This window comes from Orycteropus afer, unplaced genomic scaffold (assembly GCF_000298275.1).
Source record: "Orycteropus afer afer isolate SDZICR_OR568_19922 unplaced genomic scaffold, OryAfe1.0 scaffold00050, whole genome shotgun sequence".
In the NCBI taxonomy this organism is placed as follows: domain Eukaryota; kingdom Metazoa; phylum Chordata; class Mammalia; order Tubulidentata; family Orycteropodidae; genus Orycteropus; species Orycteropus afer.
In genome coordinates this window covers 1,195,094-1,207,313 of record NW_006921637.1, presented here as the reverse complement: position 1 = coordinate 1,207,313, position 12,220 = coordinate 1,195,094, and the positions used below count along the sequence as shown (strand labels likewise).

Genomic DNA, 12,220 nt, shown 5'->3' with positions numbered 1-12,220 from the left:
CCCATCTTCCTTCCGAGGAGTGGCTGGTGGGTTTGAACCGCCAGCCTTCTGGTTAGCAGTCAAGTGCCTTAGCCACTATGCTACCAGAGCTCATTAGTCTTTTATATTCTAAAATACAATCATGTTAACATCACTGTTCCCCAAAAGTTCAAGTATTCCCCAAATTTTAACAGTTCATCTTGAAAATAGTCTACATTAAAATTTGAAGCCCCTGCATATGCTTGCATTTTAAAGCAAAGGCATGTGAGCATGACAACTGGCTTAGGTTAGCTTCCTTATAGATGTGGCATTCCTGCAGAAACAATTCTAAGCCTCTCTCTTTTATTGGACACACTGAAATGGTTTTCTTAGGAAAACTAACCACTTTAGGACTTTATTTAAACATGTAATACTGAAATTGGAGCACTGGTGGTACAGTGGTTAAAGTGCTCAGCTGCAAACTGAGAGGTCACTGGCTGGAACCTACCAGCTGCTCTGCAAGAGAAAGATGTGGCAGTTTGCTTCCTTGAAGATTATGGCCTTGGAAACTCTATACTGCAGTTCTGCTCTGTTCTTATAGGGTACCTGAGTTGGAGTTGATGACAATAGCAGTCAATAGGTTTGGTTCTTTTAATACTGGAACTAAATTAGATTTATTCAGAAACTACTTTTGTGTAAACTAATCAGGTTAACATGACTTACTTTAAACGTTCACTGAAAAGATTTTTAGTTTTTTTTTTTTTAAATATGAATTAATATGGTAGATTCTAAATATTAAACTTGATTCATAGATAAATGCTGAAATAAAAGCAGGTTAAATTTAGAGCCATGATGATTTGAAGAAGAAATCACCCTAAATGACTCTAGTGAACTACTTTAACTTGTTTGCCTATCAGTGCAATGAATTCATATTGATTTTTAAATTCGTTTCTAGCAAATAAAACAAGCTAATGAAAGGCCTTTGTTGAGCTCAAAGAAATACCTTTCTAATTGACTTATCCATCTAGTGTTAATTTTCCATTATTTCTCCAATTTTATTTAGTAGCAATCCAGATTTTATTCTTAAGTGACCTGCAATTTTGCTACTGTTATATAACAAGGTATTAAAATACGTGGTTCTCCATTAGTCTTTTTGCAAACTTAAATGCTATCAATAAAGGCTCTCATGGGAACAGACAAGTAAAAGAGGGCCATAATTTCTTTTAGTTGGCTAGGGGAACGTCTTTGCATCTTTTCCTTTTACTTTCCAGTAAATCAATTCATGGGGATATTACAACTAAGAAATATTTGATTTTAAGATCTCTGTTACACTTTCCTTTTTGGGGCCTGCCCTGTGAAAGCACTGTCATCTGTCAGTCAAGAACTGTTGTCTGTATGTGTGCTTTGAGCCTGTGCATGGATGCAGTCCTAGCCTGATGGTGATAGTATGTCCACCACCCTTCTCTTCTAACATGGTGTACATCTGACTAACGTCCCAGTTCTTTTCAGATTCAGTTACCTGTTTTCGAAACACCCATGGGGAACTTAGTTGCTTCATGCTCTGATTCTTACTAATCTTTAGGTAGAACTTACTAGCAGTGATTAGAATCTTTCATAGAAACTGTGTGTAATAATTACTGTTTAAGCTGCTTAGAATCTGAATCCTGCATTCTATAAAATCAGCAGTAAGCCAGTAGATTATAAGAGTTCTATTAATTCTTATGCCACATGTTTTAAATATCTAACACCACTAACACAGCTAAATAGCCTATAAGAAGGGAAGTTGTAGAGAAATGTAAAGTACTGTAGTGCCTTTTTTTTTTTTTTTTTTGCCTATCAGATTAGCAAAAATTAAAGAAAATCATCATACCCAGTGCTGGCATGAGAAATTGGTACAGCCTTTTTGTAAAGCCATGTAGTAAATGCTATAGAAATAAAGAATATATATATATGCTCTGACTAAACACTTGTTATAGATGTTTGCAGCACTTATTATAATGTTAAAAATAAAAACAATCTTAAGTGTTTACTAATGGAGAATGGCTCAATAACTTCTGGTAGAGCCATACTACACAGTATTCTCCATCATTAAAGAGAATGAAGTAGATCGACAGCTGCACTGGCCACATCAGTGATTTTAATTTAAATTCATTAAAATGAAATACAAAATTTGGTTTTCAGTCATAGGAGCCGTATTTCAGGGGCCCAACAGATACGTGTGGCTGCCATATTTAATTAACAGTGCAAGCCTAGAGGAAATTGGCATATACAGATGTACCGTCATATAATAAATACAAGTTGTAGACTAATATATATTATGACACCCATATATGCTTGGGTGTATACTCATTAACCTTAACATTGGTTAGAAGGAGGTAAAAAGATAATTATTTTCCCATTTTCAGAATGTTAAGGTCTTAAAACTGCTAATGTTACTTAGATTATTACATGCAAATTGCCACAGTACAAGTTAGCTCATTTCTACTTTGTCTTATGACCAAACTTTTTATTTTCTAGCATGAATTAAGAATGTGTCATTTCACACGCAGGTGTGTAAATGTAACCTACTACAACTGTAACCCTCCAAACAGTGCAAACCAGTCCACCTAAATCTTTTGAAGAAGAGATTATCTATCACCTGGGTTTGTGTTTTGGTTCCGTCTCCAGAAGCTTTGTGATCTTAGGCATGTCTCTACCGCTGTCTTCATCACCTGTAAAATGGAGCTAATTATCCACTCCTTGAATAGCTTTGGTGCAGGGCTTCAAACTGGTTCATTCCGTTTGACTACCTGCTGAGAATTTGCATTTCTATCCCGGATATATTGGGGTATACTTATACAATAAGGAGCTCTGGTGTAAGGGGCTTGGTTGCTAACCAAAGGTCAATGGTTTGAACCCACCAGCCACTCTGCAGAAGAAAGATGAGGTAGTCTGCTTCTGTAAAGATTTATAGCCTTGGAAATCCAGTGGGGGTCACTGTAAGACAGAATTGATTTGATGGCAGTGAGTTTGGTTTTTGGTTTTTATATGCATATAGGAGAGCAAATTGTGTTAATTAAATATCTATGAAGTTTTTGTATTCAAAACATAAACGAAAAGGCCAATTTTTATTCTAAAATAAAGATAACGTTTATTATCACAAGTTGCATAAAAACACTGACAGCTTATAAAAAAAAGATTTTTGATAGAAAAATATGTTTGAATACATTATATTTGTAGGAACACTATATTGTTGTTGTACTTTCAGATAAAGCTTCAAAGAAACTATATTTTTCATAACCAAATATCTAATATTTACTACAACCCGTCTTTGGAGGAAAGAAGTTCATAATGTTTTCTAAACAAAGCAAAGCATTTATTCACTTCAATTACATTCTCATGTCTGGTGGTCACTTTTATGTGTATGTTAATTGAACATGTACACATTATGATGGTAATAGAATGGCAGCGCTAGAAAGGGACCTTATAGATTACTTAGTCTATCCTCCTCTTTTATAGATGAGCAAACTAAGGCCAGAAACGTTAAGAGGTTTTCTTAGGGTGCCAAGTACCACTTTAGTGCTCTTTCAGTAATTCATAAGTAAAGTGATCACAAAGGCTTCACAAGACTTCACTTACATTTATTCCTCTGTGCTGGGAATATTTTTGTTTATTCAGATTAAGGAAGAAATATTAAACACCATTGAAATAGTATCAAACTATTGTCACAGGGCACTTAGGTCAAAGCATTGGCTTGTTTCCCACATCTTACCAAGTAACTAAAGTAAGCTGTGTGAAACTGATTTTGTGATTCACTTAGTTTAGAAAGTCATTCCCTAATTATTTAGTTGGGTAAATTAATACTATGAAATGGCAGATATAGCTGTCATTGCATTTGTGTTCTTATCACGTGAGCTCATTTTACAGGTCAACTGTCATTTGAGAGAATTATGATTTTCTTTAATAGATTCCATGACAATTCAAAAGGTGAAAGGATTGCTGTCACGTCTTCTGAAAGTTCCAGTATCAGAACTTCTGTTGTCCTACGAAAGTACCAAAGTAAGTTAGCTGGCAAAATACAAAGTTCAAACTTAGTTCTCCACAGTATGACATGATATTAAAATTTTAAGTGTATAAATAACACTGCTTGATTCTAAGTAGAGATCGTTCGTCTCTTTTTGGCTTTAAGGGTAACCTACTATTTGTGGGCTATATATAACATGCTCTGTCAGATCTGTCTTAATCACTCCACCAATCTTTCCCCCTCCCCCCAACAGATGCCGGGGAGAGAAATTGAATTAGAAAATGACCAACAGTCATTACAGTTTTATTCTGTGGAAAATGGAGATTGTCTATTAGTGCGATGGTAATAGCCAACTAATACAATTCAGAAACTGGACTGTTTATCACGAATGGGGTTTCCTGGAGATAACTAATTCATGTAAACAATTCTACTATCAAAAAAATAGGATTTTACAACTTGCTGTAAGTATAGAAAAGGTTCATTTTTCATTGGACAGAGACCATTTCCAGGCTTGTATAATATATAATAAAGGCTTTGTACCTACTAATGATTTTCTTATTTAATATTTATTTTTACAGTTCATCACTGCATTTCATTATGTGAGGATTTAAATATTAAATAGATACTAGCTAGCCTAATGTAATCTGAACACAGTTAATGTCTGTCAAAGACTAGTTTTAATGGAATTCTCTATTGAAACTACTATTTATTTCCAAAAGTTACTAAAATGATTTGCTTCGTCATTTTGGTAAAGGTCCATAAACTTAGGGAGGTACATCCTCTACTATTTATAACATTATTATATCTCTTCTTACTCGTACTGTATTTAAAGTACTTAAAAAATTAATCATATGTTTTTTCCCTATAGTTAGGCCTAAACTGGGCTTATCTTCTTTTATAGATTACCATTTTTGATTAAAATTCACTTATTTTAGGTAAATATTAGCAATGATAGGAGGAAAGCAAAGTTAATTCTTTCAAAGTATCAGCTACTTAGAAATATCCTTCCCTCTGGCACTAAACCTGGGAGTGTTTACTTTTATTCACATTCACTTTTTTTTTTTTAATTGGAGCACTAATTGTGAGCTTTAGCATTTATGTTAAATGGCAAAAGAAAACTTGGGAATTAGCCTACTTAATAAATGAACCTCCTAAAAACAAAGCCCAGAACTGAGAATTATACTGGTTTCTTTTCAAGTTGTCCACTTCATTCAGAGATCCACGAAATCTGGTATTACTTTCAGAAATCCCCAAACTTTGGTGTTAAGAAGTGACCACTGCACATGTAACATGATCAAGTAGCATTTCTATGAGTTCTTTTTGTCCTTTAATTACCTTAATTCTACTATACAGAGCTATTCTGCAATCCAGGTGGAAATTCAAACACTCAGTTACTACTAAAGATTTCTGAAATAATAGGCCAAGTTTTAATCATTAACTGATAGGTAACAGTAACTTATTTAATTATAAACAATGCTTTAGGATTTAGAAATATTTTTCTTTTTATAAAGAATTTGGCATTTTTCAAATTTTCCAGTACATAAATAGAATTTTTCTTAGGCTACCATAGTAGTTGATTTTTAAAGAGGAAATTTTGTGCAAATATTAAGAGTACCACATTGATTACAGGTGAAAGGGCCAGCCTAGAACTATCCTGAAGGACCACATAACCTCAGGCTTTCATCAGACTTATACTCAGATTATTATTCACTTTACCCTGTTTACCCCGATCTTTAAACACTGTTAATTAAAACCATTATTATCTTGCTTCACATTTGCAAGGATCACCACACAATTCCTTCAATTTCCAGAGTTCTGTGAGTTCCTGTGGAGAATATTGAGGAGAAGACAACATTCCAATTTCACACGTCTTCTCACATAGCCAGAGGCTGTCCTGTTGAAAGACAAAACAAAACCTGATTTGAGAATTGTGAAACTGTAAAAGAGAGAGAGAAAACATGCATATAGGCAACTTATATATTCCAATGAAACTAACATTATTCCAGAGACAACTCAAATAGTCAAAGTACCTGTGACCCCCCACTCGAGGTGTACGGGGTGGAACCCATGATTCTAGGGAAGCACCATGTCTGTGATCATGTGGTTTGGTAAAACAGAAACAATGGCAATGTGTATGGATTAAAGCAAATTAAATTCTATAAACAGAAAATTTGGGAATCAAATGGGGTTTCATATTTGCTATTAGAAAAAAGGTGGTTATATAGCCTTAAAAACACTGCCAAATGATACATCTGTTCAGTACAACTTGGCTCAAATCCTAATACAGTAAGTCTTACTGATGCTTAAAATTCCTATTAATATTTCCTAGAGTTTTACTAACAATAGTGACCATTCTGATGTAAGGCTTACAATATTCTGGGGACTGTAGTAAGTGCTTTATAAATATTATTTCTTACAGTTACCCTTGGGGCAGGAATTATTTCCCTTGTATAAATGAGAAACTAAGAGAGATAACTACTTGCTCAGAATCAGAGTGTGCTGGTAAACTGGGTAGGAGGGATTGAAATATGTATCTGTCATACTTATTAATCCAAGATCTTAAACCATTAGACTGCTACTTCACTGCGGGAATTGTCCTGTTTCCAGCAATATAGCAAAATACATATACAGAGAAACCATTTCAATTAGAGGACACAAAAATGCTGGGTAAAATTAAAAATACGTTTTTAAAGCATGTCTGAAAAGGAAAACTTAAAAGTAGGTGAAGTGCTAGAGTCAGCATATGCCTTGAGAACCTTAGACTCTTTAGGCTTTAGAAGGCCATATCCAGGGATAGCAGCCTGACCAGAAACTGCCACAGAGAACTGGCATCCCAGAAAGGTGACACCCTCAGTGAGTATACAAGAGAAAACTTTGTGTGAGAGGGAGGCTTGACTGTCTTAGTCTTGGTCCTGGGTGGAATGAAGTCTCCCCTGAGCATCTGTAACCACAGCCTGTAGGAAGGCAAATAGCTGGTGTTTAATCCTTGTGGACCCCCAAAAGTCTCAAGCCAGAAATTTCAAGTGTTCATAGATTTAAAGTGTTTCACAGTTCATGGAAATTTAAAGAGTCCTTAGATGTGTGGCAGAAAAAAAGTATAAATCCTCTGTAGGAATGCATTTAAAATACAGGCCTCAATTTATAAAGATGAACTGCTCCTGGCCCCAAAGGATCTGAATATATCAGTAAACTCCATGAATGCTTCATGAACAAGTCAGTATGAACAACAAACTGCAAAGACCTGCGAAGACACTAGAACTATCAGACACAGAAAATGGAATTATTACATTCAATTTTAAGTCAAAGATGACAAAATTATTCTTATAAGACTAGTTATTCCTATAATACTATCAAAGCCAACCAAGTACATTTGGATTTATTTCTTTTCATCCTTGAACTCTAAGGATAAACTGGTTTGGGGTCCCAGCTCTATGCAGGGCTTGCACTGGGCAGACACTTCACTTTATCTTCTGCCTGCTGCATATTCTTGGCTAAAGGGAATGTTGAAAGAATCCAGAATTCAGCAGAAATCTCTGAAGCAAAGCCAGCTTTGTGCTTGTTTTCTCCCAGGGTTCCCAATTTCTAGTTTTGGTCTCTGTGGATTCTTTTTTTTTTTTTCTGGATCAACAATCAATGTATTTAAAAAGATGTTTTACAGTAATATATCTAGTATTTTATTTATTTTAGTCAGAAGTGTCATTTAAGATTCTTAGAAGACATACTGCCAGAAACTTGAGTCAACTTGATTATTATGTTTTAAGGGGGCAAAGTATTTCTGACCAAATGTATAAAAGCTTTGTGGGTGGGGAACTTCCATTGAAAATACTTCCTTTTAGTTTAAACTCATGAAAGTATTGTGGGAGAAACAACGTAGGTGGATTATTATGAAAACATCAAGATGTTAGCTATGATGCTAGAAGATCTTCATCTCATTGTTTTTGCCCAAAATTTGATATACAGTATATAGAAACTTCACTTCTTCAACCCTAAACCAGTCCCCCCACCTCAGGCTTTGCTTACCTGGTATCTTTTAGGTCCTATAGCTGCCATCCAAATGCCCATGCTTACATCTTCACCCTATACATGCCCCAGAAAATTTAAATGCAAAAGTTTAAATGCTATTTCATCTGTACGGACGATGCCACACCCACTCCCATAATAAACAATCTCTTTGTTTTAGAGAAATGCCAAACATGGGACCACGTTTGCTGGTCTGATACAGCCTGGTGGAACCACTGGGACTATGGCCCCTAGCTGCCTCTCAGGTCTGGCCAAACAAGAGACAGGCATATGAGTTGAACATTTACCTCAGGTAGATATACTCCTTGGAGAGAACAATCATGGGAGAAAGAAGGGCTAGGGAGACAGCTCAGGGGACTGGAGTGCACGGAGGGATGGACACAGGGAAGAGGTAACTATCAGGAGGAAGTGGGAGGGGAGCTGTGGTATTGGGGTAAATTGTCATGAGATAAAAGTGTATGGAAAGTGAATTTGCTCTGTAAACTTTCACCCAAATCACAAAAGAAAAAAAAAAAAGCCAAACATAGATTAAACTTAATATACAAAAGAGCGAGCTAGTAGCTGTTAACATGAAACACCATTGTTGTTGTTAGGTGTCATTGAGACTGTTCCTACTCATAGCAACCTTATGTACAACAGACTAACATACTGCCTGGTCCTGTGTCATCCTCATTACTATGCTTCAGCCCACTGTTGTAGCCACTGGGTCAATCCATCATGTTCAGGGTCTTCTCCTATTTTGCTGACCCGCTAACTTTACCTTCTCTAGGGACTGGTCCCTCTTGGTAACATGACCAAAATGTGAACGATGAAGTCTGGCCATTCTCGCTTCTAAGGAGCATTATGGCTGTACTTCTTCCAAGATAGATTTGTTCATTCTTCTAGCAGTCCATCATATATTCAGTATTCTTCACCAATATCACAAATCAAATGCATCAATAACTTCTGCAGTCTTCCTTATTCAGTGTCCAGCTTTCACATGCATATGAGGCTCTTGAAAAGACAATGGCTTGGGTAAGGCACACCTTGGTCTTCAAAGTGGTATCTATGCTTTCTAAAACTTCAAATAGGTAATTCCACAACTCCTCTGGTCTTTGGTCATTGGTGTTCAATATGTCAACTCTATTCTTCAGATAGTCTCTAAATTCACGTGGTACATACTCAAGGTCGTATTTTTTGGCTTTCGTGGATTGCTTTTACTTTTCTTCAGTTTTGATTTGAATTTACATATGAACAAAGTTGGCCCAAGCCTTGTTCTGAATGATGCTATTGAGCTGCTTCTTCATCTCTTTCCATAGATGTAGTTGATTTGATTCCTGTGTATTCCACCTGGCAAGGTCCACGTATATAGTCACTGTTACTGAAAAAAGGTTTTTGCAACGAGTTCATTGTTGGTCTTGCAAAATTTCATTACGTGATCTCCAGCAGCATTTCCCAACTACTGTTGCTTCATTCTATGTTTCTAACTTTCGCATTCCAATCACCAGGAGTCATTAATCCATCTCAATTGCATCTTTTGTCAATTTCAGGTTGTACAAGTTGGGAAAAATCTTCCATTTCTTCACTGTGGCTTTAGTGGCTGTGTGTAAATCTGAGTAACAGTAGTATTAACTGGTCTTCCTTGTAGATGTAAGGATATTATCCTATCACTGACAACATTTTACTTCAGGGTAGATCTTGAAATGTCACTTTTTTTAAATGATGAATGCAATGCCAATCCTCTTCAACTTGTCATTCCTGGCACAGTAGAACATATTATTGTCCAATTCAAAACGATCTCATGAATAGTAGTGAAGCATCATCAGATACAGTCCTGGAAGATAAACCTCTCAGTTTGGTGGTGGTTAAGTTGTTAGGTGCCATTGAGTTGGCCCTGACTTATAGCGACCCCATGTACAACAGAATGAAACACTGCCTGGTCCTGCGTCAGCCTTATAATCCTTGCTATACCTGAGCCCATTGTTGCAGCCACTGTGTTAACCCATCTCATTGATGGCCTTGCCCTTTGTTGCTGACCCTTCTCCAGGGAATGGTCCCTTCTGACAACATGACCAAAGTAGGTGAGATGATGTCTGGCCATTCTTGCTTCCAAGGAACATTGCAGCTGCACTTCTTCCAGGACAGATTTGTTAGTTCTGGCAGTCCACAGTACTTTTCAGTATTCTTTGCCAGTACAACTCAAAAGCATCAGCTCTTCTTGATCTTCCTTATTCACTGTCCAGGTTTCACATGCAAATGAGACGACTGACTGAAAACATCATGGCTTGGGTTAGGTGCACCTTAGTCTTTGAGGAAATATATTTGCTCCTTAGCACTTTAAAGAGGTCATTTGCAGCAGATCTGTCCAGTGCAAAACATCATCTCATTTCTTGACTGCTGTTTCCATGGGTGTTGGTTATGGAACCAAGTAATATGAAATCTTTCACAACTTCAGTCTTCTTTCCATTTTTCATGATGCTGCTTATTGGTCCTGTTGTGAGGATTTTTGTTTTCTTTTTGTTGAGGGGTAGTCCATACTGATTAAAGACTGTAGTCTTTAATCTTCATTAGTAAGTACTTTAAGTCACCTTCACTTTCAGGAAGCAAGGTTGTGTCATCTGCATATCACAGGTTGTTACTGACTCTTTCTCCAATCCTGATGCCACATACTTCTTCATATAGTCCAGCTTCTCAGATTATTTGCTCAGCATACAGATTGAATACGTGTGGTGAAAGGATACAACCTTGACGCACTCCCTGATTTTAAACCATGCAGTATCCTCTTGTTCTGTTCAAATGTCAGCTTTCTAGTCTATGTACAGGTTCCTTATGAGCACAGTTAAGTGTTCTGGAATTCTTATTCTTCTCGGTGTTAGACATCATATGTTATGATCCACACAATCGAATGTTTTTTCATAGTCAGTAAAACACAAGTAAACATCTTTCTGGTGTTCTTTGCTTTCAGCCATGATCCATTTGACATGAGCGGTGCTATCCCTTGTTCTACATCCTCTTCTGAATACAGCTTGTATTTCTGTCAATATATTTGCTGCAAATGTTTCTGAATTATCTTCAGCAAGATTTTACTTGTGTCTAATATTAATGATAAAAACTCATTGCCATTGAGTCATTTCTGACTGATGGCGACCCCTCCTTGGGTTTCTGAGTTGGTATCTATACAGAAGTAGATTGCCCAATCTTACTTCTGGGGAGTGGCTGGTGGGTTTGAACAACCACCCTTCTGGTTAGCAGTCAAATGCCTTAGGCACTAAGCCACTAGAGCTCCTTATATTAATGATATTGTTTGATAATTTCCATATTTTGTGGGATCACCTTTCTTTGGAAAGGGTACATATATGGATCTCTTCCAGGCAGTTGGCCAGGCAGCTGTCTTCCAAATTTCTTGGCATAGATGAGTAAGTGCCTCCAGCATGGCAGCTGTTTGTGGCAATATCTCAATGTGTATTCTGTCAATTCCTGGAGACTTGTTTTTCTCCAATTCTTTAGTGCAGCTTTGACTTCTTCCTTCAATACCATCAGTTCTTGATAGTATGCCACCTCCTGAAACAGATGAACATTGACCAATTCTTTTTGGTACAGTGACTCTGTGTACCTTCCATCTTCTTTTGATGTTTCCTGCATCATTCCGTATTTTGCTCATAGAATCTTTCAATATTGCAACTCAAAGGATGAATTTCATTTTCAGTTCTTTCAGCTTGAGAAATGCTGAATTTGTTCTTTCTTTTTGGTTTTCTAACTCCAGGTCTTTGCACATTTCATTATAATATTTGATTTTGTCTTCTCAAGCCTGTTCTTTAGCTTTAGCTACTCTCCATTCAAGGACAACTTTCAGAGTCTCTTCTGACATCCATTTTGGTCTTTTCTTCCTTTCCTGTCTTTCTAATGACCTTTTGCTTTCTTCATGGATGATGTTCTTGATGTCATCCCACAGTTCCTCTGGTTTTTGGTCACTGGTGTTTAGTGTGTCAAATCTATTCTTTAGATGGTCTCTAAATTCAGGTGGGATATAATCAAGGTCATATTTTGGACTTGTTTTAATTGTCATCACCTTCAACTTGAACTTGCATATGAGCAGTTGATGGGCTGTTCCACAGTCAGCTCTTGGCCTTGTTTTGGCTGATTGATACTGAGCTTCTTCCATAGCCTTTTCCCACAGATGTAATTGATCTGATTCCTGTGTATTCCATCTGGCAAAGTCCATGTGTATAACTGCCATTTATGTTGCTGAAAAAAGGTATT

The 12,220-nt window shown here is 36.7% G+C and overlaps 2 protein-coding genes across 2 annotated transcripts in view; one reads left to right on the top strand and one right to left on the bottom strand.

Moving 5' to 3' along the window:
• Nucleotides 1-4,307, top strand: part of TBCE (tubulin folding cofactor E) — a 156,174-nt gene extending 151,867 nt beyond the window's left edge. Inside the window, exons 14-16 of the mRNA XM_007938470.2 lie at nucleotides 1,804-1,831; nucleotides 3,905-3,996; nucleotides 4,215-4,307. Of these exons, the coding sequence (XP_007936661.1) occupies nucleotides 1,804-1,831; nucleotides 3,905-3,996; nucleotides 4,215-4,307 (213 nt within the window). The remainder of the gene's footprint in view (nucleotides 1-1,803; nucleotides 1,832-3,904; nucleotides 3,997-4,214) is intronic.
• Nucleotides 4,308-5,720: 1,413 nt separating this feature from the next.
• The window catches only part of B3GALNT2 (beta-1,3-N-acetylgalactosaminyltransferase 2), a 126,439-nt gene continuing 119,939 nt past the window's right edge, over nucleotides 5,721-12,220 (bottom strand). Inside the window, exons 11-12 of the mRNA XM_007938469.1 lie at nucleotides 7,982-8,038; nucleotides 5,721-5,855 (exon numbers count right to left, since the gene is read on the bottom strand). Of these exons, the coding sequence (XP_007936660.1) occupies nucleotides 5,721-5,855; nucleotides 7,982-8,038 (192 nt within the window). The remainder of the gene's footprint in view (nucleotides 5,856-7,981; nucleotides 8,039-12,220) is intronic.